The sequence below is a fragment of the Corythoichthys intestinalis genome, chromosome 17 (assembly GCF_030265065.1).
Source record: "Corythoichthys intestinalis isolate RoL2023-P3 chromosome 17, ASM3026506v1, whole genome shotgun sequence".
Classification (NCBI taxonomy): domain Eukaryota; kingdom Metazoa; phylum Chordata; class Actinopteri; order Syngnathiformes; family Syngnathidae; genus Corythoichthys; species Corythoichthys intestinalis.
In genome coordinates this window covers 6,575,238-6,603,021 of record NC_080411.1, presented here as the reverse complement: position 1 = coordinate 6,603,021, position 27,784 = coordinate 6,575,238, and the positions used below count along the sequence as shown (strand labels likewise).

The window sequence follows — 27,784 nt, the reverse complement described above, 5'->3', positions numbered from 1 at the left end:
TGCTAAATAAATGGCATGGTCATGACAAATAAGTCTTGTGCTGAATGGAATATGAAATAATAAAAATGCATTTATTCAGGACGACATGGCAAAATGACTCCATAATGGTCAAAACTGTTGACTTCACCTTTACTGTCGCACCTCCCGAACGATATTTTATGACACCTAAATCGGACATATGTCATTTCCCTTCCCCGGCTTCGGAGAACATAAACAAACCAGAAGGCGTGACAGCTAGCCGACATGCTAACCCGAACCGAGTGATGTTTCAAAGTCTTCGAAGCAGAAAATCACACATAACTAGCCTGGATTTTTTGACATGACGACCCAGTTGTCGATTGTCTTCGCGGATCGGCAAACCGCCCGGCGGAGAGCAATTTACAGTTCATTCCCCGGAGGAGGGTGGCTGGAGTTGTTGTGCAGCTAACATGCTGCTAATGAGCATGAGGAGAGCTTTTTACATGCCTATCAATGGTCAAACGTAAGTAGTCGTTTATTTAAAAGAAGTTTGTAGTGTTTACTTTGTAATCGCTGTATTCGTATTTGACATAATACAAAACAAGATGTTTACTCAATTCCTCGTAAGTCCAATGGTCCCACAGTAAATATCCACGGTGAATGGGAATCTTTTGAAACTCCAAAAAGGCGCATACGCCTCTCCCTAATACAGAATGATTTTTCTGCAGCCGTTTGGCTGGTGTGATGCGAAAAATGAACGTATTAATCCGCAAAATCAGCTGAATCCTTCGTTCTCATTCACAACAGTACACTGTATAGTGAAGAGGACGTCTTCTACCGTACACGTCACAGCGCCCTCCTCCTCAATGCAAGACCGAAGCAGGAAGTGACGATCGCTTCCACACACATCCAAGCGGTCCATATCATTCAGGGGCATAAAATACCGCGTGTATTATGAAATAAACATGCTTTTTCGTGTCACATGCACTTTAAGTATTTTTTCCCCGATAGCTATATAAATTGTATGGCCATGACAAATAACAGTCTTGTGCTGAATGGAATATGAAATATTAAAAATGCATTTATTCAGTACGACACGGCTAAATTACTGCATATCTTAAACCTCCCGAACAGTTTTTTATGCCACCGGAGTTAGTCCAGCTCTTGTCACTTACCTGCCAGACTCTGAGACTGAGGAAAGAGCGTAAACAAAACAGGAGGCGTGAAAGCTAGGCTACATGCTAACCTGAACCAAGCGGCTCTTCCACGTCTCTTCCTCGCCTTTTGAACATGAAAAATGACACAAAATTACCCCAACTCATGTCACACATGGCAGCGGGAGGGATTGCCTTCACCGATCGGCCAGCCTCCGGCGGTGAGCAACATTTAGCAGACTATTACAGCTCGTCAGCAGTCTAGCGGGTGTGCTTGTCGCCGAGGATGCAGCAGGGGAATGAACACCGAAAATGGCTCATTATCGCCAAACAAACCGGCCGACATTGGGCGGCTTGTCACACACTACGTTCACCGGGTGCTGAAGGCAAGCACACCCTACTTCACTGGCCAACGACCGGTGGCTTGTCATACGCCATGGTCGCCGGCCGATGAAGGTAAGCACGCCCTGCTTCACTGGCCAACGGCAAGCATTGTCACCCACAAAATACAAGCCACCTCCCTATTAAGACGTGTGCCATAATTCCAGTATTTGACATAATAATAAACACGTACCTTCTCACTTCCTCGTCCGTCCAATGTTCCCTCGATTTTCGGACCTGTTTTGCCCTTTCTTCACGGTAAACAGGATCTTTTGGAAACCCAATAACGCTCACACGACTCTCCCTGGTGTCGCAACAAAAGCCTGCAGCACATTGGGCTGGTGTGATGCAAAAAATGAAAAAAATAATCCGCAGAATGTGCTGAATCCGCAGTGCTTCACCATACAATAGTATGGCTGTCTGGTGAAGATGATTTCTTTCTCTGACGTCACATCCACAGTCTTCTTCAACCCTAGAGTCTGGGCGGTAGTCGCTCATTTTCATAGCGCGGGATTCAAAAAGTTGAATAAATATATCGATTGCTTCCACACACATCCAAGCGGTCTATTTCATTCAGGAGCATAAAATACCGTGTGTAATATGAAATAAACATGCTTTCTTGTTTCAAATGCACTTTGAATATTTTTTTTTGTACTGTGACTTTCCAGGACCTCAAGGCCAACGAGTCACGCTTGAGAGACATCAACAGAGTGGCCTCTGAACTGGAATCTGAAGGTCTAATGGCAGAAGAATCGATAGTTCCAGTTCAGGTAATTTGCAGGTCCCAGTCTCTGTTGTTTGATTGTCAGTTTCTCCAGTGCCTTTTATATTTAGGACATGTCTTTCTTATATTTGCAGCAACAAGAAGTACTTGGTGCGATGCCTGGCAAGCTTGTAAGCTAATAAACAGTTGATTTCTATACAGTGCATGTAATTCAATAATAGGATTAACACAGCCATGACCTATGTTTTTGTAGGATGAAACCGATTCCAAAACTGCATCTCCATGGAAGGTAAATATCCAGGCAACACTTCACTCATTCCCAGACTGTTATTTTTTTGTCGACAATTTCATATAAATTGACTCTTGTTTGTCAGCTTGATGATTCTGGCCCAGTTTCTAAAAATAATAATTGAAGCAATGTTGTCTGACGTAAATATAGCTGTTCTTTAATAGTACTGCCCTCTACTCGGTTTCTGTAATGCTTCATTTTTTTCCAAATAGAACATACGCATGGCTGTTCAAACTACGGCTAACTTCAACACAATCAAGGTAAGAGTCAGCATCCAATCTGAATAATCTCTCAAATGACTATATCATGCCTACTAGGGTTGTTCCAATCATGTTTTTTTGCTCCCGATCCGATCCCGATCGTTTTAGTTTGAGTATCTGCCGATACCGATATTTCCCGATCCGATTGCTTTTTTTTGCTCCCGATTCAATTCCAATCATTCCCAATAATTTTTCCCGGTCATATACATTTTGGCAATGCATTAAGAAAAAAATGAATAAAACTCGGACAAATATAAACATTCAACATACAGTACATAAGTACTGTATTTGTTTATTATGACAATAATAAATGGCATTTACATTATTAACATTCTTTCTGTGAGAGGGATCCACAGATAAAAAGACTTGTAATTCTTAAAGGATAATGTGACTTTGTATATTGTGACTAAATATTGCCATCTAGTGGATTTTTATAAGCTTTCAGTAAATGATACTGCAGCCATTTAACTTCTGCCCAAATGCATGACGGGAAGTGCAACCATGACTGTGCGTAATGGTACCTAATTGATATATCTTCTCAGCGTTGGGATATACAATATGGTGTTAAGAAAAAGATCAACTACTACCTGTCTTCCCCACATTGCTCCCCACAATATTTGTAATTGATGAGAGAGGAATTGTAAGGCTTTAGCCAATTAAAAAAAGGCTTCAAAGACTGCCAAAATTCTCTCTACTCATTTTACGTTGCCTTTTAGCTCTATGTATACGTAATACGGTGCCATTATAGACTGAATGCAACAATGCGTGAGTGGATAGTGCAGTGCATGCATTAATTGCGTTAATATTTTATTGTTATTACCGCCGTTGACGCGATAAATATGACAGCCTTACTTTAAGCCAAACTAAAGACTCTGGATGAGTGTAGAACATTTTTTCTGTAACGTTAAGTACAATTAGAAAACGATTTAATCACAAAAAGAAAAAAAAATTTAAAAAGGCATGTCCGATATATTTTTGCCGATTCCAATACTTTGAAAATTGACGTGATCGGACCCGATCGATCATGTCGACAAACATAATGTCGAGCCCAAACTGAAAAGTGACCTAGTGTTGCTTTAACTATACACTTCCTCGGCCTTCAAAGAGCACATCTACTTTTACCAGTGGGGATTAAACAAGGCCCATTCCAACGTCTATTCCAGTTACTATAATGTCATGAATGAGATGGGTTCTATCTAGATTGTGTGCTAATGTTGATATATTTTTTTATCGTATAGGAATTGAACAACCACTGGAAATCACTACAGCAGTTGGCTGAAGAGAGGAGCAACTTGCTGGGTAGTGCCCATGAAGTACAGCGATTCCACAGGTAAGAACTAAAATGAAAATTGTAGCTGTATTGATATATATCATGTCATCTTTCGATTGAGTGAGCTATCTACAGTACTTGGAGTAATGTGTCACAATGCCGTTGCCTATTTGAATTGCTTTTGCACCTAGCAGATACAAACAAAGAACGTTTACACTACTGAACTGGTTAGATCAATACCCCATAATGTTTGGACTACAGGTGAGCTGCTGAGGAATGCTATATTTGTTTTTCCGCAGAGATGCTGATGAAACTAAAGAATGGATTGAGGAAAAAAACCAGGCGCTCAACACAGACAACTACGGTCACGATTTGGCTAGTGTTCAGGCTTTGCAGCGCAAACATGAAGGCTTTGAGAGAGACCTGGCAGCTTTGGGTGACAAGGTTAGTTTGTCACATTGGCGTTGCTAGGGTGTCTTGGGACTCCAAGCAAGATATTCCTGAGGCCCCCACCACACACACACACTGCAAACATTTGCACATAAATTGCGCAATAAATAAGTACACAATGTATAAGGCCATATCAAAAGAAATAAAAAGTCAGACAATATAAATAAAACATTTTAATTGAAACACATTTACCGTAATTTTCGGACTATAAGCACCTACTTTTTCCCTTCATTTGGAATCTTGCGGCTTATAGTTATTTGTTGATTTATTTGTGCCAAGTGGTAACACTTTATTTGAAAGTGGTGTCATACGACTGTCATTAGACCGCCATAATTATGACATGACACGATCATGGGCATTACTGATTGCTTATGACAGATGTCATTAAGTGTCAACTGGCAAATTATGTCACTAACTTCATTTATGTCCCGCTCGAATCCATTCAAAAGTGAGATAATTTGCCGGATAACACTAGATGACATCTGTTATAAGCATTCATTAATGCTTATGACAGTGTCATGTCATAATTATGATTGTCTAATGACAGTCGTTTGGCACCACTGTCAAATAGTGTGTTACCAAATACCATAACTAGCACTTAATGAAACAACTAGAACAGTAACTGAAGACATAATTTGCACAGTACATAAAAAACAATGGGCCTCATTCCCTAACAGTGCATGAGTGTGCATGTGCACAAATAATGAAAATTTGGTAAAATATAAAATAAAATAAAATAAAAAACACTAGTTTTTTTTCCACAAAGATGCCTTCTCTGATTAAACTTTGGAATTAGTTCCAAATAAATGACATTACTTCAGTAAATGCTAAGTCAATCAAAAGTAATTTTTAGTGAAGTAGACCTAATGCATAAGCTTTCATCTAAGTTTTGATTCCTTATTGGGAAGGTAATTGGCCTTGGTGTTTGCGTATACTTACATGTCTCCGCGTTTATGAGTGAATTTTCCTTCTTTTATTTCACAGGTGAACTCTCTCGGAGAGACAGCGCAACGTCTGATACAATCCCACCCTGAAGCCGTGGATGACATTCAGGAGAAATGTACGGAGCTTAACACGGCCTGGAGCAGCCTTGTGGGACGTGCCGATCAGCGTAAAGACAAGCTTGGCAACTCGCACGATCTGCAACGCTTTCTGTCTGATTTCAGGTAATACAAGCTTTATTTGTGTTGCGTATGTGTGAATAAAATCTTTGGTATTGTAACCCAAATTATTGCTTCTCTGCCAAAAGAACTTTGAAGACAAAAAAGCAAAATAACTTCTCTATAACTCCTCTTTTTTTGGAAATTAAAATATACTATACTACTATCATTTCTATTGAAATATTAGGACCATTTAATGAATAATTGAAGTTAAGTCTTACATATTGCTCCTTTAACTTAGATCTTGAAGTGATAGTTGTCTTTCACTATTGTCCTCAGAGACCTTATGTCCTGGATTAACGGAATTCGAGGACTGGTGTCGTCAGAGGAGCTAGCCAAAGATGTGACTGGAGCTGAAGCTCTTTTAGAAAGGCATCAGGTAAATGAATTTGAGTATTTGACTGATTTTTTAGAAAGATTTTGTTATTAAACTGTCAACATAAAACTTTGCTAATTTCTGTCCCTTATGTTCGTTTCTCCAGGAACATCGCACTGAGATAGATGCTCGACTTGGTACATTCCAGGCCTTTGAGCAATTTGGCCAGCAGCTGTTGGTCCAAGGCCATTATGCGAGTCCTGAGATCAAGCAAAGATTGGAGGCTTTAGATTTGGAGCGTGCTGACCTGGAAAAGGCCTGGGTGCAGCGCCGCATGATGCTTGACCAGTGCCTGGAGTTTCAGGTAAGAAATAAGAAAAATATATCATCAATAACAGAAATTTGTCTCTCTTTATTGATTATTTTCTGCATTCATCCCACAGCTCTTCAGCAGGGACTGTGAACAGGCTGAGAATTGGATGGCAGCACGTGAAGCTTTCCTTGCAAGTGACGACAAGGGGGACTCTCTTGATAGTGTTGAGGCACTTATCAAAAAGCATGAAGACTTTGATAAGGCTATTAATGTGCAGGTGAATTAATGCCTACCTTTTATTATGTGGTAGATGATTGTTTTTGTTTTTCTTTAACTGTAATCTTCATAATTCGCAGGAGGAGAAAATTGCTGCGCTACAATCCTTTGCCAATCAGCTGATTGGCGCTGACCATTACGCCAAACCCGAGATCTTCAGTCGCCGCAATGAAGTTCTTGACAGGTTAGAATCTCTTTTTAAATGTCCTTTGCATGTTACATGGTTAAAGATGTGAATAGGTGAATGCGACCAGCGAGTCTAGGTGGGTTTTTTGTGCACACAAAAAATTTAGGAGGACCACTAAATGTAACATGAACTCTAGTAATAGAATCATGTCATGAGAAAAATAATGAAATCTCAAATTTGTTTCATAAGCAGTGGTAGTACTTTGTGATGTGCGGTTTACATACAGTCATGTGAAAAAAATTAGGACACCCTGTGGAAGCCTGTGTGTTTTCGAACGTTTTTGGTCATATGGATATTTAATATCAATTTTAACAATCTTGAGATATTCAAGTAATTGAATTAAGCAATTAAAACTAGGGATGTCAAACGATTAAAATTTTTAATCGAATTAATCACACCTTAAAAATTAATTAATCGTAATTAATCGCAATTCAAACCATCTATAAAATATGCCATATTTTTCTGTAAATTATTGTTGGAATGGAAAGATAAGACACAAGACGGATATATACATTCAACATATTGTACATAAGTACTGTATTTGTTTATTATAACAATAAATCAACAAGATTGGCATTAACATTCTGTTAAAACGATCCATGGATAGAAAGACTTTTAGTTCTTGAGCGATAAATGTTAGTAGGAGTTCTAGAAATTTTATATTAAAACCCCTCTTAATGTTTTCGTTTTAATGAAATTTGTAAAATTTTCAATCAAAAAATAAACTAGTAGCTCGCCATTGTTGATGTCAATAATTACACAATTCTCATGGTGCTTAAACCCATAAAATCAGTCACACCAAAACGCCAGCAGAGGGAGACAAAAAACACAAGTAACAAGTGGCCATGACACTGTGCTGTCATTTTAATCTGTTTGAGCGGGGCATGTGCGTTAATTGCGTCAAATATTTTAACTTGATTAATTTAAAAAAATAATTACCGCCCGTTAACGCAATAATTTTGACTGCCCTAATTAAAACTGAAAAAAAGTTTAAAAAAATTTTTTTTTTTATAACTTTCTCTAAAATGTAATTTTAAATAAATGCAATTTCTGTTGTGGAATAAATTAGCATTGCAGATCAATTGCAGACCAATGGTAGTGTTCGTCTAGTGACAGTGACAAACTGCGTCATCACCCCGAGCGTCCATTGTGTGCATAAAACATGGCGCCCCGTAGGTCAAAACATGTAGTATATGTTATAGATTTTTACATCAATGGCAATTTTTTATGTGTTGCTAATAACGCATTTTAGTAAAAGAGAACAATTGTGGCTTATTATAGCCTACAAGGCTTATTATAGCCTACAAGTCTTTAAGTCTGAGGTTCCCTTTAACTGCTGATACTTTTAAAGGTGGCGTCGTCTGAAGACCCAGATGATCGAAAAACGCTCAAAGCTTGGAGAATCCCAGACCCTGCAACAATTCAGCCGCGATGTGGATGAAATAGAAGCTTGGATCAGCGAGAAGCTGCAGACCGCTACGGATGAGTCTTACAAGGATCCTACCAACATTCAGGTATTTTTTTCATTGAGTAATTGGAAAACATTTACAGCACTTGTTCTTTTTTGACAATTTGTCTTCTACCCTCATTCTAAAATAACTTACATTATTTCAGTTTTATTTTTTGCCAAAATTCTACTCATACCACCCAATGATAAGTTTTTAAACATTTTTTTTTTGCAAATGTACTGTTTTTTATTTGTATTTATTTATTTATTTATTTTTTTAACTAAGAAGGTATTCAGAGCCTTTGATATAAAGCTATGAACTGATATCATGCACTTACCTACACTGACATTTATTCTGAATAGCCTATTCTGAGTAGCCATTTTCCAAGTAGCTGCACAACTCTATATAAACCTCAAATGATTAATGTTTGCGTTAGCACATGGATTGAACATCCCATGAGACATGCCATCTATTTTACATGTAAATCTTAAGATTTGTTTAAACAGAGCATTGAGCAAAGGTTCGGGATACTTTTGTCAGAGATGTATTCGTTTTTTTATATTCAGTACATTTGCAAAGAGAAGGGAAAAAAACTATTGGGTGTTGTCTAGAATTTTGAGGATTGTGTTAAAAACTCAATTCCAAAATACATAAAGGCGGACAAAATAAAACTACTTTTTGAATTTGTATGCATGACCAAACTCACGGGAAATTTCTGAAGCGTTACTTAAGCTGTGTGAGACATTCACAGCACTAGTGTTGTGCGGAGGTGGTTTTACTCAAGTAAGGGTAGCGTTAAAATAAAATGTAAAATGAAAAAACTATTACCTAAGTAAAAGTAGTCATTCAAAAATTAACGATAGGTGAAAAAGTATTCTGTGAAAAGAGTACTGACTAATGAGTAACTGCTTACAATGTCATTTTAAAAAAAAATTTAAACATTGGTGTATTTTTTTTTTTTTTTTTAGCGCGTCATCTATATGAAATGTTACTATAACCAGTTACAAGACCATTTTAGGCCAAAAAATTATCGAATTTTGACTTGAAAAATCTACAAAAATTAAACATCCCCTGTCCAAAGAGCATGAGTACCCTCTAGTGGAGAAAACAATATTTCTACCATGAAGTAAGACGTGATTATCTCGGGTTTAATGAGGTCAGTCGGTGCCACATAAATACTACAAGAGATGTCCACGATTTTGAGTAAGGTTGAAATATGTGAAATATAGATATACAGTGCCCTCCATAATTATTGGCGCCCCTGAAAAAGATGTTTTTAAGCTTCAATTTTTTTTTTTTTTTTTTAAATTCAAATAATATGGGACCTTAATAGAAAAAAAAGAGAAAAATCTAATCTTCAGTACAAGTGCATTCATTCAGTGGGGAAAAAATCCCACATAAAGAAAAAAATATTTGACATCAAATAATGTGTGTCACAGTTATTGCACCTCTGGTGTTAATACTTTGTACAACCCCCTTTTGCCAACAAAACAAGGTCTGGGGACTAGGATGGCCATGGGAGGAGCTTGATTTTGTGTCTGGTGAACCATTTCTGTGTAGATTTGGCCATATGTTTAGGGTCATTGTCTTGCTGAAAGACCCAGTGACGACCCATCTTCAGCTTTCGGGCAGAGGGCAACAGATTTTGATTTAAAATGTCCTGGTATTTCAAAGCATTCATGATGCCATGCACCCTAACAAGGTTCCCAGGGCCTTTGGAAGAGAAACAGCCCCACAGCATCACTGACCCACCCCCATACTTCACAGTGGGTATGAGGTGCTCTTCAGCATGTGCATCTTTCGTGGCACGCAAGACCCACTTAGAGTGTTTGTAGCCAAAAAGCTCAATCTTGGTCTCACACAAAAATACACAGGGTCCCAGGCTTCAACTTGTTTTGTTGGCAAAAGGGGGTTGTACAAAGTATTAACACCAGGGGTGCTAATAATTGTGACACACATTGTTTGATGTCAAATAATTTTTTATATTTATTTATATTTTTTTTATTTTTTCGTTATATGGGATCCCCCCCCCCACACACACTTGTATTGAAGGTTGGCTTTTTCTCTCTTTCCATTAAGCTCCCATATTATTTGAATAAAAAAAATAATATTGGAAGCTAAAAAGCACATCTTTTTCAGGGGTGCCAATAATTATGGAGGGCACTGTATATTTTTTTATCAGCGCTTTAATTACGACACGTAATTGAGCAGCCCGGCATAATCATAGGATTTACTAGTGCAAGATTATATGTGGTCATGCAACTGTATTGTTACGTGTGATTGGTATAATGGAGTCATGTGGTAAGTGTTGCGACGTTTCATTAGTTTAACTGGTAGAGCCACTGTGGGTATCCACAGGAAAAATAAAGTCTAATATGTAGAATAAAGACGAAAATTGTAACAACACTGCTGTAGTGGAGTAACTGTAGGGTTTCTTTTTCATAAATCTGCTCAAAAGTAAAAAAATATGGCCTAGTAAATCTAGTTAGAAGTCCATTTTTCTCAAAAAGTTACTCAAGTAAATGTAAAGCGTTACTACCCACCTCTGGTGTTGTGAAACGTAATTAGCCATTTCCCCTTCCTGGTATCTTTCAACTGTTTGATAAAGATAACATAAGAAAATACAAAATGTTGTTGTTAATTATTTCCAGCATTTAAAAAAAACTACAAATTGTACTCAAAATAATGGTTAGCAGTACAAAACGGAGGAATCCAGAGGGGTGTACAACACTATGTATTTTATCCTTTATAATTTGTCATTACTTTGTCCGAGCCGCTTTTCCTCTCTGACATAAGACTAAATTCTTTCCTAATGTCTTTTGCTTTTTCATAGCTTTCCAAGCTTCTGGTAAGTTTGAGTAGTTAGTCCACTAACCATTTCATTATTTTCCTTTGTTGGTTGTAGTTGGATGTAAAAATACACACAATCCATTGTGCCAGGTTTTTATAGAAATCTTCAACATATTTTTTCATAAAAAGCAGTGAGTGGCATTAGCTGACTTTATTAGAGGAAAGCAAATAGTTCAAAGTCGGAACAATTTGGTCAAATTAAGTTTGCTTGTTATAGGTTATATTTTAGGTTAACCTTGAAATTCCACTTGTTAGCCAAATATTCCAATTTTGTGGGGAAAACAGCAGATTATCAATTACTAAAGACCTGGCAGTCAATGGGTTGTGTCGACTTTTTAAATCCACAGTGAAATTAGCGGTGTATACATTTTGAGTTGTCTTTTGTCCTCACTCATAAGTGCAAGCTTTGTTTGTAGTTGTTTTAATTGCATAACATTTCAAAAAAAATGTTTGCTGAAATTGCTTCATGTCATTATTTAATTGGTACTAATTGAATAGTTATCTTAATAGCTTTTGTAATGTTTTGAGTGGCATACAAAGAAAATCAATGAGATAATGTAGGATTTGGCAGGATTGTTTCAGGGATTTAAAAAAAAAATTTTTTTTTTTACACGTATAAAGATTTTTATCTAATACAACTTAAAAAAAAAAAAAAAAAAGGTCACAGATCGGACATTCTTTCCTTACTTATGGTAACCTCTTTTTTTTTTCCTTTCTTGATAAGCAACGTTATTTTAAATAACATAGTTTGATCTAATTAATTCTTAGGGGTGTATTTGACTTTAAAACGTGACTAGCAAAAACGGTGAGACTCTGAATAACATCAAGTGGAGTAGATGGCCAAGGACGCTTTTCAATCATCACCGTAAAATGACAAAATGGTTGACCCTTGTATTGATATGGGGGAATGCACTGCCCTCCTAGTGGCGGCAGTGAATATGACATATCTCACCTGACATGGCTGGACCCAGCTGCTCCCTGTTAAGACCAACATAAGGTTTTAAGTTTTTGTTTGAGTTAATATGATTGTTAATGCTTTAGTAATTAAGTTTAGAGGTATATCAGTTTTTTTTGTGGGAATATGTGTTTGAAAGATTTGTTAAGAGCATTGTTTTTAAAAAAAAAGTTACCATTTTATAGCATTTAAGCTAGCAGAATTTTGCTATGCAAGTTAGCCAATTGTTCTTTTGTTGTACTTTTTTTTTTTTTACTGTTTGAGGCTAAACTCAGGTATTTTAATTTATTTAAAAATGCATTTATTGCTCTTGTAAAATGAAATTTTAATTCTGCATAGTTTGAAGAAACGCTTGGGAATTTTATTTTGTATTTGTATTTAATGCTCTTTTGAAATTGCAATCTCACCAAGCCTTTGTTTTACATTTCCTAAAATTTATTTTGCAAGGCATTGAATGTTCCTAATCAGATTACTCAATTATTCGAACTAACTAATTGATAGATTAATCAATTAGTTAAATAATTGATAGCTGCAGCCCTAGTGCACTATTCCCCCAAGCAAACGAGGATTGGATTCATTTTTTAGTGACACATCAATATTGGAAGCAAAGGTCTTTTAGATTTTTTTTTTTTTTTTCAGTCCGTAATCTGCTTCCATGCACTTCAAATTTGTTTTCATCCAAGGTTAGTTACTCTACAGTAAAATGGAATTGACTTGGACTTGAAAGTTTTAAAACGAGGTTGGAGGGAAAGAAATTTTCTCAAATGTGGCTTCTCATGTCTGTTTTCTGCGTCCTTGTCATTACACTATCTACATTTCTCATTGTAGTGTCACACTTATGAACTATATAATTTTAATTGCAAACAAATTAACAAAATGTTTAGGATTCTAATTTCTAAGCTGAATGTGAATGTTTTCTAAACTGAACAAAAAAATGAACGCAAACACATTATGTTTTGCATCCAATTTTCCTGAGTAAAACTTTTTCCATGTAAACAAAAATGTACTCAACGCTCTCAAATATTGTTCTCACCTCTGAGGTGGATGGATTATCTTGGCAAAGGATAATTGCACACTAACACAGTCATACAGCTTCGAGAACAATATTAGAGAGAGATGTGGGAAAAGATATTTGTGAAAAATGGGAACATAAGCAGAAGAGTTGCATTCATGTTTTTGTTTAGTATAGAATGATGCTAAATTGTCAGAATTCAACTCACATAATTTGTCCTTGATTCTCCCAATGACTGTAGAGTAAACATCAGAAACACCAGGCTTTTGAGGCGGAGCTCCACGCCAATGCTGACCGAATCCGTGGAGTCATAGATACTGGTAACACACTTATCCAGAGAGGTGCCTGTGCTGGCAGCGAGGATGCTGTTAAGGTATAATTATAAACACAAACTGTACTATACTGTAATCCATATGTAAACTGTTTCATTGGAGCGCTATTCCTCCACTTCAACATAATTCGAACTGCTCTTTTCCTCTACAGGTACGCCTTGGTGCTCTAGATGAGCAATGGCAGTTCCTTGTCAACAAATCTGCTGAGAAGAGCCAAAAACTCAAAGAAGCGAATAAGCAACAGAACTTTAACACGGGCATCAAAGACTTTGACTTCTGGCTCTCTGAGGTGATTACCTCCATACTACCGTATTGGCCCGAACATAAGACGGTGTTTTTTGCATTGAAATAAGTATATAAATATAATAAATATATTTGCGGTCTAGACGTTATACCCATTCACGACGCTAGATGGCGCCAGATATCTTTGACGGGATGTTCTGTCATGACAGATCTAAGCTACTCTTACGTTTAACCAGTTTGCATTATTTTATTGCAATGTTTTTCCTTATTCAAATTTGTTTCTAGACTACAGTTACAGTTAGACTTCACTTTGATGGTTAATGCAGTTATTGTAATTTTGTTGTTTTATCACAATATATTTGTTTATTTACATTTCAAAAACCAGAAGCCATTCATTTACGAATGTGATTACACTTTTCAGATATTAAGATTTGAATGAGGCAAAATAACATGCTTTTTCTCTCAAATATATTGTTATAATTAGGGTTGTTCCGATCATGTTTTTTTGCTCCCGATCGGATCCCGATCGTTTTAGTTTGAGTATCTGCCGATCCCGATATTTCCCGATCCAATTGGTTTTTTTTTTGCTTCCGATTCAATTCCAATCATTCCCTATAATTTTTCCCAATCATATACGTTTTGGCAATGCATTAAGAAAAAAATGAATAAAACTCGGACGAATATATACATTCAACATACAGTACATAAGTACTGTATTTGTTTATTATGACAATAAATCCTCAAGATGGCATTTACATTATTAACATCCTTTCTGTGAGAGGGATCCACGCATAGAAAGACTTGTAATTCTTAAAGGATAAATGTGACTTTGTATATTGTGATTAAATATTGCCATCTAGTGTATTTGTTGAGCTTTCAGTAAATGATGCTGTAGCCATTTAACTGTTCTGGCCAAATGCATGATGGGAAGTGCAACCATGACTGTGCATAGGGGCACCAATTGATATATCATCTCTGCATTGGGAAATAACATAGGATGTTAAGAAAAATATCAACTACTACCTTACTTCCTCACATTGCTTCCCACGATATTTCTACTTGTGGAGAGAGGGATTTTAAGGCTTTAGCCAATTATAAAAAGGCTCCAAAGACTGCTTAAATTCACTCTGCTCATTTTACGTTATCTTCTAACTCTATATGTAAGTAAAATGGCGCTATAATAAATTGAACGCGACAATGCGTGAGTGGGTTCTGCAGCGCATGCGTTAATTGCGTTAAATAATTTTACCTGATTAATTAAAAAAAAAAAAATTACCGCCGTTAACGCGATAAATTTGATAGCCCTACTTTAAGCCAAAACTAAAGACTCTGGATGAGTAACACATTTTGTCTGTAACGTTAGATACAAATAGAAAACGATTTAATTAAAAAATAGAAATATATTTTAAAAAAAAGGCATGTCCGATATTTTTTTGGCGATTCCGATACTTTGAAAATGACGTGATCGGACCCAATCGATCGGCACATCTTTAGTTATAATCATTTGTTTTGGATGTAGTGTAATTCTTTTCTGTATAAAAATTAATTTGGTGTTCAAAACGTTTTTTCAAGTCTTGAGAAATAGGGGGCCGTCTTATAATCCGGGCCATTTTATATTCGGGCATATACAGTAGATAAAATCACTTTCACAGACTAGAAAACAAATCACACATTGTGCTTTTCAGGTGGAAGCACTTCTTGCTTCAGAGGATTATGGTAAAGATCTGGCCTCAGTCAACAACCTGCTGAAGAAACACCAGTTGCTGGAGGCTGATATTTCTGCCCATGAGGTATGTATGTATTTATGTACGCTGTTGTGACGTCACACGTCGACTGTTAAATTTCAGATTTTTAGCGCGTCCAGTCTGCACAGTCCGCCCCGGACTGATTAAGAAATGAATAAATAACATTGAAGTCGCTAACCATTGCTTGAGAGCTTGACTCAGCAGATGTGAACAAAAAAAAAGCATGTGGGGAAAAGATTGTATGCACCTAGATCATATAAGGTCTCTCTCTTCTACAGGATCGTCTGAAGGATCTTAACGGCCAGGCTGACAGTCTGATGGTCAGCAGCGCGTTTGATACCTCTCAAGTGAAGGACAAGCGCGACGCGGTCAATGGCCGTTTCAACAAAATAAAAAGCATGGCGGCCAGCCGCCACGCAAAGCTCAATGAGTCTCACCGCCTGCATCAGTTCTTTAGGGACCTGGATGATGAGGAGTCTTGGATCAAGTAAGAAATGCCTACTTTTCAGTTCACTTTAGGTTGTAGTGTTTAATACCCAACTAGCATAGAAAAATGTCAATTTATTAAAGTGACTAGTGCTGCAACGATTAATTGATTAACTCGAGTATTCGATTAGAAAAAAATAGTCAAATTTCGCTGCTTTGAGTATTCGTTTAATTAAAGTGGTTTATTTTGAAAGTGTTTGCATTAAGTTTTATTGATTAGGGTGGATACACTGCCCTCTGGTCTGCCTCTTTTCACATGGCTGAATCCAACTGCTCCCTGTTAAACCCAACGTAAACTAACTTTTTGTTTGAGCTAATGTTTTTTAATGCATTCATAATTTAGTTTATCGGGTTATCTGGCCGTTTTTTTGTGGGAAAATGTGTCTGAACCATTTGTTAAGAGCGTTGTAAGAAAACAACTGTAGCATTTTATAGCATTTAAGCTAGCGGACTTTTTCTACGTAAGTTAGCTAATTGTTCTTTTGTTGTACAGAGATCCTCATTTAAAAAAAAAAAATTATATACCGTTGAGGCTCAGCTCAGATATTTTAATTTTTCATGTTCCTTATCCGATTATTCGAACTAACTAGTCCATCGATTAATCGACTACTAAAATATTCAATAGCTGCAGCAATAAAAGTGACTATTCTTTTTTTCATTTATGAATCTTAGCCTCATAAATCCCTGGCGTCCAATTGGCTGTGAATGCTCTTCTTTCATTGACGCCGCTAGTTAGCTAGCTCTTCAGTTCACTTTTGGTGTTTTCCAACCAACTGGTACAGAAATAGTGTCACTTCATTAAATTGACTATTTTTGGTCATTTAAAAATCTGACCCACATAAAGATCTGGCCTCCAGACTGGCTGTGAATGCTCTTCTTTCAGTGTCATTGACGCCGCTAGCTAGCTCTTCAGTACACTTTTGGTGTTTCCCAACCAACTGGTACAGAAATAATGTCACTTTATGAAAGTAGCTATTTTTGGTCATTATCTGGTATCCAGACTGGCTGTAAATCATCATCTTTCAGTGCCGTTGACAACGCTAAACATCCAAAATTCATCCTGTGACATCTTTTTACAGAGAAAAGAAGTTGCTTGTAAGTTCAGAAGACTATGGACGTGACTTGACTGGAGTACAGAATCTGAGGAAGAAACACAAGAGGCTTGAGGCTGAATTGGGAGCCCATGAACCTGCTATTAAGGTAATGTAGTAATTTATTCCTATTTCATTTACCGTAATTTTCGGACAATAAGCCGCTACTTTTTTCCTTCATTTTGAATCCTGCGGCTTATAGTCCTGTGCGGCTTATTTGTTGATATATTTGGGCTAATAGGTAACACTTTATTTAACAACGGCGTCATAAGACTGTCATAAGATCGTCATAATTACGACATGACACTGTCATGGGCAATACTGAATGCATATGACAGATGTCATTAAGTGTCATCCAGCAAATTATATCAGTAAGTCCATTCATGTTCAGCTTGGATCTTTTATATTCATTTAAAAGTGGGATAATTTGCCGGATAACACTAAACATCTGTTATAAGCATTCATTAATGCACATGACTGTGTCATGTCATGATTATGATTGTCTAATGACAGTCTTATGGCACCACTGTCAAATAAAGTGTTATCTAATACCATAACTAGCAATTTTTGAAACAACTGAAACTGTAACTGAAAAAATAATCAGCACAGAACATGAATTTTGATTGTTAATTACATCTGTAGCGCTGAAGTGCATGCTAGGAGGCATGTTACACGAAAACAGTGTTGACAGCAGGTGGCAGCAGAGGCTGACTCTCACCCCCGAGGGAGCAGTGATTGCCATATGAAGCTTCTTGAAGCTTTGCAGCCAATTGGTTCATAGCTTAATGGTGGTTCATTTGGTCTTATGACAGTTGTACGATGCTGCTCTCAAATAAAGTGTTACCGGTTAATATATTTTGGTGTTAATATCCCATAATACAGTGAGGACAGCTGCGGCTTATAGTCCAGTGCGGCTTATCTATGAATAAATTCCGTTTTCGTGTCAAATTTCGTGGGTGGCGGCTTATAGAGAGGTGCACCTTATAGTGTGAAAATTACGGTATTTATGAATCACATACACTGTAAATAATAATAGGTTGTGCCAGTTTTAAGATTTAAAGTAAGCACAACTAAAATTTTCAAGTACTTGTGAGTAATGTAATTTTCGGAATATAAGCCGCTACTTTTTTCCCCCTCATTTTGAATCCTGCGGCTTATTTGTTAATTTATTTGGGTTAATAGGTAACACTTTATTTGACAGCAGCTTCATAAGACTGGCATAAGACAGTCATAATTATGACATGACATTATTATGGGCATTAATGAATGGCTTTGACAGATGTCATTAAGTGTCATCCGGCAAATTATGTCACTAACTCCATTTATGTCCAGCTCGTATCTTTTACATCCATTCAAAAGGGAGATAATTTGCCTGATGACACAAAATGACATCTGTCATCAGCGTTCAATAATTCTCATGGCAGTATCATGTGATAATTATGATGGTGTTATGACAGTCTTATGGCACCACTGTCAAATGTGTTACCAAAATGCCATAACATAATGCCTTGTCAAATTACAGTAGGTGGGTAGCGGCTTATAGTCATTTGTGCCTTATAGTGCGAAAATTACATACAAATTACATACAAATTATATATATATATCAGAGGTTGCGCTAGACTTTTTCGTTGTCTGTCATTTTGACTGACAGGGTCATAAAAATCCGGTCATAATCTATTTTTACCCGTCACTTAAATTTTTAAAATGATAATAATGACATATTCAATAGTATTTAGTTTTCATTCATTTTTAATTAATATTGTAATGCTTGTTTGGTGGCGAAAAATTAGACACGGAAGTCGTGGTACTTTTCTCCCTCTTTTCACTCTGCTTACCGCCAGCAACACCAACAAAACAACAACTCCGCCCCCAAAGAAAAAGAGGCAACTATATATACAGGCGGCAATCTAGTCCACCAATTGGATGACGCGCTGGCACACCGGGTGCACCAATAAGAACCTCGCGTTGATGTGTCAATCACGGTGCCGCCGCCAGACCCCGGTGACGCTACAATATTCTGTCCGAACAAGCTTAACAGAATCCACACCGTGCCATCAAGCATATGAATATGTAACTTTTTCTCCGCAGTGACAAAAACAGCTGACTGTGGCCCCAGTAGTTAGGCTACATATGGAACAATGAAATTAACAGTTCACCTGCTGTGGCCTGAACGCAGTCTTCCTCCTGGTGCGCATGGACTTGAATTGCGTGCCCGCTTGTGCATAATCAAATGTCTCAAGTGGGATTCCTTCAGAGGCTATTGTCATGAGGTTTTGGACTTCAGCCTCGGACAGACGACTTAGTTCGGACACTCAGTTGCCTTGACATTTTTCTGAGTAAGCCCAACGACGTCATGCATTAAGAGAGACAATAGCTAATTAATATGCTCACTCGCCACCCTGTGGTCTGGGGTGTGAATTGCAACCTGTCAAAATCACAGATGGGCTTCAGTTTTTTCCGTCACCGTTTAAAAAAACCGGTCAACGACGGCAAATATTCGGTTAACGCGACCCCTGATATATATATATATATATATATATATATATTTTTTTTTTTTTACTAAATTTTCACTAGATGACTTGAATAGCATTTTGGAAAGACATTGGATGATTCACCGTGACCACAGTGTACACTGATCCCTCGTTTTTCGCGGTTAATGGAGACCAGAACCCGCCGCGATAAGTGAAAAAACGCAAAACTTTGCTTAACTTGTGAATGAAAACGATGTCACTTCAGTTCCATATCAGAGTTGAGGCGTTTTGAGAATACTTCAATATCGTAAACATTTCAATTTTCCGTCAAAAATTGGTGGCATTTATTTGTTAAATACATGCACAGTAATGGTATGAGATGTATGCGCTGAAACATTTTTGTTGTTTGTATTTAAACTTGATGTGCAATCTTGAGTTTATGCAAGATTTTGAGATGGTGACTGTAGAACTATATTTCGATTTATTCACAATAATCATATGTGGGAGGAGCCACTTTGCTTTTCTTCCAATATTCACACAGGCCCTTTGTCCTCTTACCAGTGTATGTAATCTGATCAGGGCCTGGGGGTTGCACATTCCAAGCAAGTCTTTAGGGGAAGTTAACCCCCCCCCAAAGGGGAAGGAAGAAAAAGTGTAGGAGCTGAGAGGCAGGACACACTCTCTGTGTCCCGGTACCGGACTGTGATGTCTTTTCTGTTTGTCAGTCTTTAAGTGTAAATTCTTTGTTCTTTTTTACTCCTGAATTCTGTGTCATCATCTCCTGTTCGTTATAAGAATAAAACAACCTGTAACAAGGAATAATCGACTCTTTTCCTTCATGACCAATTTTAATTTGGAAATGTTATGATATTTGAACCGATTTTAAGATAATCTTCATGTTTCCAGTCGGTGCTGGATACTGGAAAGAAGCTGTCTGATGACAACACCATTGGTCAAGAGGAGATACAGCAGAGACTGTCTCAGTTTGTGGACCACTGGAAGGAACTCAAAGACTTATCTGGTGCAAGGTAAGAGTAAAAACGTTAGATTCAAGTACACAAACACAACTTTTTACACTTATTCAGGGGACAGAGACTGGAGGAATCGCTGGACTACCAGCAGTTTGTGGCAAACGTGGAAGAAGAAGAAGCATGGATCAATGAGAAATTAAATTTGGTCGGGGGTGAAGACTATGGAGACACATTGGCTGCAGTGCAGGTGTTTTTCTCACCGCTTTCACATTGTCGAAACGTTGACATAAATGTGTTTTGTCCCCCTAAATGTCATGATTTGATTAATAGGGGTTGCTTAAAAAGCATGAAGCATTTGAGACGGACTTCACCGTGCACAGAGACCGCGTCAGCGATGTTTGCGCTAATGGAGAAGATCTCATTAAGAAGGTAGTATTTGTTGAAAGGGCGGTAATGGAAGCGAAGTTTTTCCAACTGCTGTTAACGTTGATGTTGTTTTCAACAGAACAACCATCACGTGGACAGTATCACTTCCAAGATGTCAGCTCTGCAAGGCAAAGTTGCAGAGCTCGATCGTGCGGCTGCTCAGAGGAAGGCGAAGCTGGACGAGAACTCTGCGTTCTTGCAGTTCAACTGGAAGGCTGATGTGGTTGAGTCTTGGATCGGTATGAAAAAATATATACACTTTAGAAAAATCATAGGGATGTCCCCGATCCAATCACGTAATTTTTAGAAGATCAGGATCGTGTGGAAAAAGATGGTTTTTTTTTTTAATCTTAATTTTTTATTTGAAATATCAACTAATTGGCTGCCATTGAAGGTGAGAAACGTCCAATCCATTTTGACTGAGGCCGCTTGGTTGCTAACCGTCATATGCTATTGTTTAGCAACAACTGGATTCATTACCGTATTACTATTTATCCTTCTCACAGCAGCTGGAAACAGAAATGTTGTTTAATCCATCTGCAGGCGACAGGGAGATCATGATTTTACGACACTGTGCGGGTGTTCGCTGGTCCTCATGGGAAACGTAGTCTTCCTTAAAGTGCCTGTGACACATAAAAGCATGTTTATTTCATATTACACGCAGTATTTTATTCTCATGAAAGTAATGGACCGCTTGGATGTGTGTAAAAGTGATCGATGAATCCCGCGCCATGAAAATGACTTCCAGCCATAGATATTCAGGAAGAAGGCGAATGTGACATGTCAAGTTCAAAAATAGATCCTTAGATAGACATTGTAAAATTACCCAAAAATAAGGAGAGAAGACACTCAGTTTTCTTGGCCAAGGAGAGCAAAATGTGACTCGTGAGTCACCAAAATTGATCTAAAGGAAAAAAATCCTCCTTGGTATTTTATTTAGGGGTTTGTCCTAAACAAAAATGGATGCCGCCCTAAGGGAGGGAAGAGCAAGCTGGAGACACCCATGTGGTTTTCGATTGGATATGTGTGTGCATGTAGGTGGAACTAAGTGAATACACGTGTGGAAGCAAGAGCTTATGTAAACAATCATGTAAACAGTCAAAACAATCATATAAACAGTCAAAATAATCCAGACACTTCAGTTATGCAACGCTGCGGCCATGGAAGATGTCCTCGGATGGAAAATTGTCCTCGAAGGTCTAGACGGAAGTCCAGACGCCAGGTGCTGAAGATGCCTCGGAAGGTCTAGTTACGCAATGATGCGGCCATGAAGCAAAACTGTTGTCATCCCGACCCTCTTTTACTCTTTGTAACACTTAAGCATTATACTACAACCTGGTATAGCAAGCAATAATCATTTACTGGTTATATAAGTAAGAAAAATATGGCAATATGTATTATTTATGGTATATATGAGCACAAGCAAATATTCAATCAACCAACCAAGCAAATATTTAATCAATCAAACCCCGATAATTACCTCAACATGACATCATCAGAGGGACTGGGGATTCAGATGATTTTGCGGATTAATTCGTTTATTTTTTGCGTCACACCAGCCCAATGTGCTGCAGGGTTTTGCTACTACACCAGGGAGAGTAATGTTTGATCCTGTTCACCGCGAAGAATAGGCATAACAAGTCCGACAATCTAGAGACCATTGGACGGATGACGAAGTAAGTAAGCTACGTGCTTTATGTTATGTCAAATACTGGGATTATGGCAAAAATTTTAATAAGGAGGTGGCTTGCATTTTGTGGGTGTCTTCTCCGGTTCTTGATTGTGTAGAGGTGTCCAGCTCCCTCGGCTCTCTTCACGTGCCTGCCTAGAGAGCGTGTACTCGGCTTGTGCTCAGGCAGCCACGTGCTCCGACGTCTGCCAGTTTGTCCGCCGAGAATGCGCCATTTTCGGTGTTCATTGCCCTGTGCGTCCCCGGCGGTGAGCACTGCCTGCCTGCCGGAGCCAAAGCAGAACAAAGAGCTGAAACTTGCTTTTCACCGGGGGCTGACACGCCTCCTGTTTTGTTCACGCTCTTTCCTTAGTCTCTGAAGCCGGGGCAGGGAAATGATAAAAGCCGGGCTAACTCCTGTGCCATAAGATACCGTTCGGAAGTTATAAGCAGTTGGCAGTTTTGGCCATTATGCTGTAATTTAGCCCTGTCGTACTGAATAAATGCATTTTTAATATTTCACATTCCATTTAGCAACTCTTATTTGCCATGACCATAAAATTGATTTAGCAATTCGGGAAAAATACTTAGATAAAAAGAATATCCTGTAAAAGTATTGGAGCAGAGAGACAAAAACAGTGATGACATTTTGCTGTTCTCTGTCTCATTTTCCTCATTCTGAATCTTCCTCCTCTATTGGGCTAAAATCTAAATCAGCTAAAATCGTTACTCTGCCAACGTCATCACCCAGTTGGTGGCGCCAGAGCACAATAATGACAGGAGTAGCTAAACTGCAGATTGAAAACCTCATTTCTCGTCATCTGCACTTTGCCAAATTGCTGTATATAGTCGAATCGTCTCAAAATATGATTTGAAACACATAATAATGTTAAGATTTTTTTTTTTTTTTTTATGGTGTCACAGGCACTTAAAGGCAACACACACTACCGCTTTTGTCCACCGGCGTTGCTAAAATCGACCAAAACTGAAAACGGAGGTTTTGAAATATTAAATAAATTAATAAATTGCCAAAATATAGGATCAGTACTCCGTATCGGCAGATCCTCAAATTCAGGTGACTCCGATTCGAACTCGTGTGCAAAAATATGTGATCGGGACAACTCTAAAACTAATGAACGCTATCCTGAACCTTGGATTCTTGACTAAATAAATTTGTTGTATGTTTTTTATTTTCTCTTAGGAGAAAAAGAGAACAGCCTTAAGAATGATGACTATGGCAGAGACTTGTCCTCTGTACAGACTCTCCTCACCAAGCAGGTATTTGTGTCTTTCATGCTTAGATCTTCATTTTATTCGCTTGTTTTGCTCCATTTATCTAGTCTATGGTAATCCGTAGGAGACATTTGATGCTGGACTTCAAGCCTTCCAGCAGGAGGGCATAACCAATATCACAGCTCTCAAAGACCAGCTGTTAGCGGCTAAGCATGTCCAAGCGAAAGCCATTGAAGCTCGTCACGCTGCATTAATGAAGCGCTGGAACCAATTACTGTCCAATTCGGACGCTCGTAAGACCAAGCTTTTGGAGGCTCAAGAGCATTTCCGAAAGGTAAACAGTCTTGTTGCCGATTTTGGGTTGTGTCGGACGGATAGTGAGAGGGCTGGTCAGAACTCACACTTTATTCCCTCTCCCCTTAGGTTGAGGACTTGTTTCTCACATTCGCCAAAAAGGCATCAGCCTTTAACAGTTGGTTTGAGAATGCCGAGGAGGATCTAACTGACCCAGTGAGGTGCAATTCTTTGGAGGAGATTCGTGCACTGCGTGAAGCCCATGAGGCTTTCCGTTCCTCACTGACTTCAGCCCAGACTGATTTCAACCAGCTGGCTGAACTGGACTTGCAAATCAAGAATTACCAGGTGGTTTCCAACCCTTATACCTGGTTTACAATGGAAGCGCTAGAAGAAACATGGGGGAACCTGCAGAAGATAATCAAGGTATGTTGAATAGATATTTACATTTTTTTCCCCCGAAACCAAATTTGCAATTTTTCTGTATAAATTGTGAAAACAGGAGCGAGAGTTGGAACTGCAGAAAGAGCAAAGAAGGCAGGAGGAAAATGACAAGTTAAGGCAGGAGTTTGCACAGCACGCCAATGCTTTCCACCAATGGCTACAGGAGACCAGGTAGAACAATCTGTCTTTTTCATTCAAGAGGTTGAAATTGTTTCTATGATCTTCTAATGAACTCGCAATATGAATTTTAAACAAACGATTGGATTTTTGGTAAATGATTATTGATATAGTAAAAAAAAAAAAAAAAACAGGTAGTCATTAGATGACATTCATATTTGCAACCTTCTTCTACCTAGCCCCTAAACGGACATCTACAGCAATAAAATTTAGATTTAACCAATCTGGTGTGCACCAGAAACTATATGGTAAACATTAGCATTATTAGTCAATTGTTGCGTTGTTGCAATTGGCTAACTTGCATGGCAAAATTACGCTAGCTTAAATGCTATATAATGCTAATGTTTACAACAGTTTGTATTGATTTGTATGTGATGTAAAGCACTTCAAATTTTATGTTGAATTGTGCTATACAAATACATTTGACTTGCCTTGCCTAGTAGTAAACATTTGTTAACACGCTTTATCATTTTCTCTCTCTTCCCTCTCACTGCTGGAATCCTCGCTGTTGGTTTGGATTACAATTTAAATCAGGACATACCTTCTTGATGGGTAAATATCCAAATGATTTATAAAATAAATATATATATAGTCATATGTTTGTGTGGCAATAATGGATATGTAGTAGTAAAGAACTTTTTGTGCAGTCTTTGCAATGGCTGGAGTTACATACAGTGGGGCAAATAAGTATTTAGTCAACCACTAATTGTTCTCCCACTTGAAAATATTAGAGAGGCCTGTAATTGTCAACATGGCTAAACTTCAACCATGAGAGAAAGAATGTGGGGGGAAAAAACAATCACGTTGTTTGATTTTTAAAGAATTTATATGCAAATCATGGTGGAAAATAAGTATTTGGTCAATAACAAAGGTTCATCTCAATACTTTGTTATGTAACCTTTGTTGGCAATAACGGAGGCCAAACGTTTTCTGTAACTCTTCACAAGCTTTTCACACACTGTTGCTGGTATTTTGGCCCATTTGGAAATCTTGCTTGTTTGTAGGTGACCAAATACTTAGTTTCCACTCTAATTTGGAAATAAATTCTTTAAAAATCAAACAATGTGATTTTGTTTTTTTGTCCACATTCTGTCTCTCGTGGTTGAGGTTTACCCATGTTGACAATTACAGGACTCTCTAATCTTTTCAAGTAGGAGAACTTGCACAATTGGTGGTTGACTAAATACTTATTTGCCCCATTGTATACTGTCTGCCCAAAAATGTGTTCTGGATTAATGTTCAAATCTTTGCTGATGACTTTCTTTCCGGAAAGAGGGTTGCCGAGAACATTCGATGAAATTAATACATTTTTACTTCCTTTTGAAAATCACTTTTTGTTCCAGGTCTTGCATGGTCGAAGAGTCGGGGACTCTGGAATCCCAGCTGGAGGCCACTAAGGTAACCATTACAGACTAAATTTGAATATTGACTGCTATCAAATACATTCATCACTAGTACAAACTTTTATTGAATTATTAGGGAAAAAAAAGAGTATTGAAATACTAGAAGAAGAAAAAAAGAGTACTAGTACAAAATTTACTGAATTATTAGGAAAAAAAGAGTGGGTAGCAAGTGTTCTTTCTTTTATAATAGAATGTGATTGTTTTCGTAGCGTAAACACCAGGAGATTCGAGCCATGCGCAGCCAGCTGAAGAAGATAGAAGACTTGGGCGCAGCTATGGAGGAAGCGCTCATCTTGGACAACAAATACACAGAGCACAGCACAGTGGGTCTGGCTCAACAATGGGACCAACTGGACCAGCTGGGAATGAGAATGCAGCATAACCTGGAGCAACAAATACAAGCCAGGTACAACATTTAAAAAAACAAATTTGGAGACCCCACATTTCAGAACCACTGCCATCGATTCAACGTTTTTGTTTTTCTTACAGGAACACAACAGGAGTGACAGAGGAGGCTCTGAAGGAGTTCAGCATGATGTTCAAGTACGTAGATTTAAACTAATTTGGATCTCAACTTTGAACTCCAAGACAAGTGTCAACTCGATAGCTTGATGAGAAATGAATCAGACTCAGCCAAGGATTGTCTTGCTTCAAAGGCTTTATGAACAAGAGCTCTCGGGTATAGACGCGGAGCCACGCACAAAGCGTCCTCTCCGCAAGTGGACAAAAGAGAAATGCAGGGCATGCCTCTTTTTGGGTTGACATCATGGAAACAAAACCGAAACTTACTATAGCATATCCTGGTAAAAACATCTCAAGTTTCAGAAAAACATCTCCAGTAGCGGGAAAACACCTCAAGTTATGACCTTGAACACCGGCTCTGGGTAGAACGATAATGAGCTCAGTCTGATAAGCCACAGTCGCCCATTGTATTCATTCGAGGCATATTGGAAAACACAGGAACATAACAGTCCATATTTGGACATATTGTGATACAATCTACAATAGTCAAGGCAATGGGAAGGCACACTCAAACGGGTTAATATAACAATGATGCTCTATGCTACGATGTTCTCATGCAAGCATAACAAAAGCATACAAAATATGATGTGTAATGGTTGTGTTTTAAGTAGGGCTGTCAAAATTTTCGCGTTAACGGGCGGTAATTTATTTTTTCAATCACGTTAAAATATTTGACGCAATTAACGCACATGCCCCGCTCAAACGGATTAAAATGACAGCAGCTTGTTACTTGTTTTTTTGTTGTTTGGCGCCCTCTGCTGGCGCTTGGGTCCAAGTGATTTTATGGGTTTGGGGAGTGAGCATGGTGTAATTATTGACATCAACAACGGCGGGCGAGGTAGTTTATTTTTTGATTGAACACTTTACAAATATTAATAAAATGAAAACATTAAGAGGGGTTTTAATATAAAATTTCTATAACTTGTACTAACATTTATCTTTTAAGAACTACAAGTCTTTCTATCCATGGATCGCTTTAAGAGAACGTTAATAATGTTAATGCCATCTTGTTGATTTATTGTTATAATAAACAAATACAGTACTTATGCACTGTATGTTGAATGTATATATCCGTCTTGTGGCTTATCTTTTCATTCCAACAATAATTTACAGAAATACATGGCATATTTTAGAGATGGTTTGAATTGCGATTAATTAGTTTTTAAGCTGTAATTAACTCGATTATAAATTTTAATCGTTTGACAGCCCTAGTTTTAAGCATGAATAAAATTCTCTCACAGTCCTGTCTAACCACATTCTCATCCTCAACTTTT

At 37.9% G+C, this 27,784-nt stretch overlaps 1 protein-coding gene across 4 annotated transcripts in view; it reads left to right on the top strand.

Annotated features, from left to right (window-relative positions):
• sptan1 (spectrin alpha, non-erythrocytic 1) overlaps positions 1 to 27,784 on the top strand; it is a 61,710-nt gene that overhangs the window by 31,194 nt on the left and 2,732 nt on the right. For 2 of the 4 annotated variants that reach the window (XM_057818314.1, XM_057818312.1), the window contains 30 exons: positions 2,162 to 2,263; positions 2,352 to 2,387; positions 2,471 to 2,506; positions 2,719 to 2,766; positions 4,005 to 4,096; positions 4,336 to 4,480; positions 5,471 to 5,652; positions 5,926 to 6,025; positions 6,129 to 6,326; positions 6,406 to 6,552; positions 6,632 to 6,735; positions 8,090 to 8,252; positions 11,020 to 11,034; positions 13,245 to 13,376; positions 13,487 to 13,624; positions 15,264 to 15,368; positions 15,602 to 15,810; positions 16,889 to 17,009; positions 20,278 to 20,399; positions 20,457 to 20,589; positions 20,673 to 20,771; positions 20,848 to 21,007; positions 23,639 to 23,715; positions 23,795 to 24,004; positions 24,094 to 24,390; positions 24,467 to 24,579; positions 25,120 to 25,137; positions 25,929 to 25,983; positions 26,198 to 26,394; positions 26,478 to 26,531. In XM_057818314.1, coding sequence (XP_057674297.1) covers positions 2,162 to 2,263; positions 2,352 to 2,387; positions 2,471 to 2,506; positions 2,719 to 2,766; positions 4,005 to 4,096; positions 4,336 to 4,480; positions 5,471 to 5,652; positions 5,926 to 6,025; positions 6,129 to 6,326; positions 6,406 to 6,552; positions 6,632 to 6,735; positions 8,090 to 8,252; positions 11,020 to 11,034; positions 13,245 to 13,376; positions 13,487 to 13,624; positions 15,264 to 15,368; positions 15,602 to 15,810; positions 16,889 to 17,009; positions 20,278 to 20,399; positions 20,457 to 20,589; positions 20,673 to 20,771; positions 20,848 to 21,007; positions 23,639 to 23,715; positions 23,795 to 24,004; positions 24,094 to 24,390; positions 24,467 to 24,579; positions 25,120 to 25,137; positions 25,929 to 25,983; positions 26,198 to 26,394; positions 26,478 to 26,531 — 3,608 coding nt within the window. The remainder of the gene's footprint in view (positions 1 to 2,161; positions 2,264 to 2,351; positions 2,388 to 2,470; positions 2,507 to 2,718; positions 2,767 to 4,004; positions 4,097 to 4,335; positions 4,481 to 5,470; positions 5,653 to 5,925; positions 6,026 to 6,128; positions 6,327 to 6,405; positions 6,553 to 6,631; positions 6,736 to 8,089; positions 8,253 to 11,019; positions 11,035 to 13,244; positions 13,377 to 13,486; positions 13,625 to 15,263; positions 15,369 to 15,601; positions 15,811 to 16,888; positions 17,010 to 20,277; positions 20,400 to 20,456; positions 20,590 to 20,672; positions 20,772 to 20,847; positions 21,008 to 23,638; positions 23,716 to 23,794; positions 24,005 to 24,093; positions 24,391 to 24,466; positions 24,580 to 25,119; positions 25,138 to 25,928; positions 25,984 to 26,197; positions 26,395 to 26,477; positions 26,532 to 27,784) is intronic. The other 2 variants (XM_057818315.1, XM_057818313.1) reach the window with 1 other exon arrangement.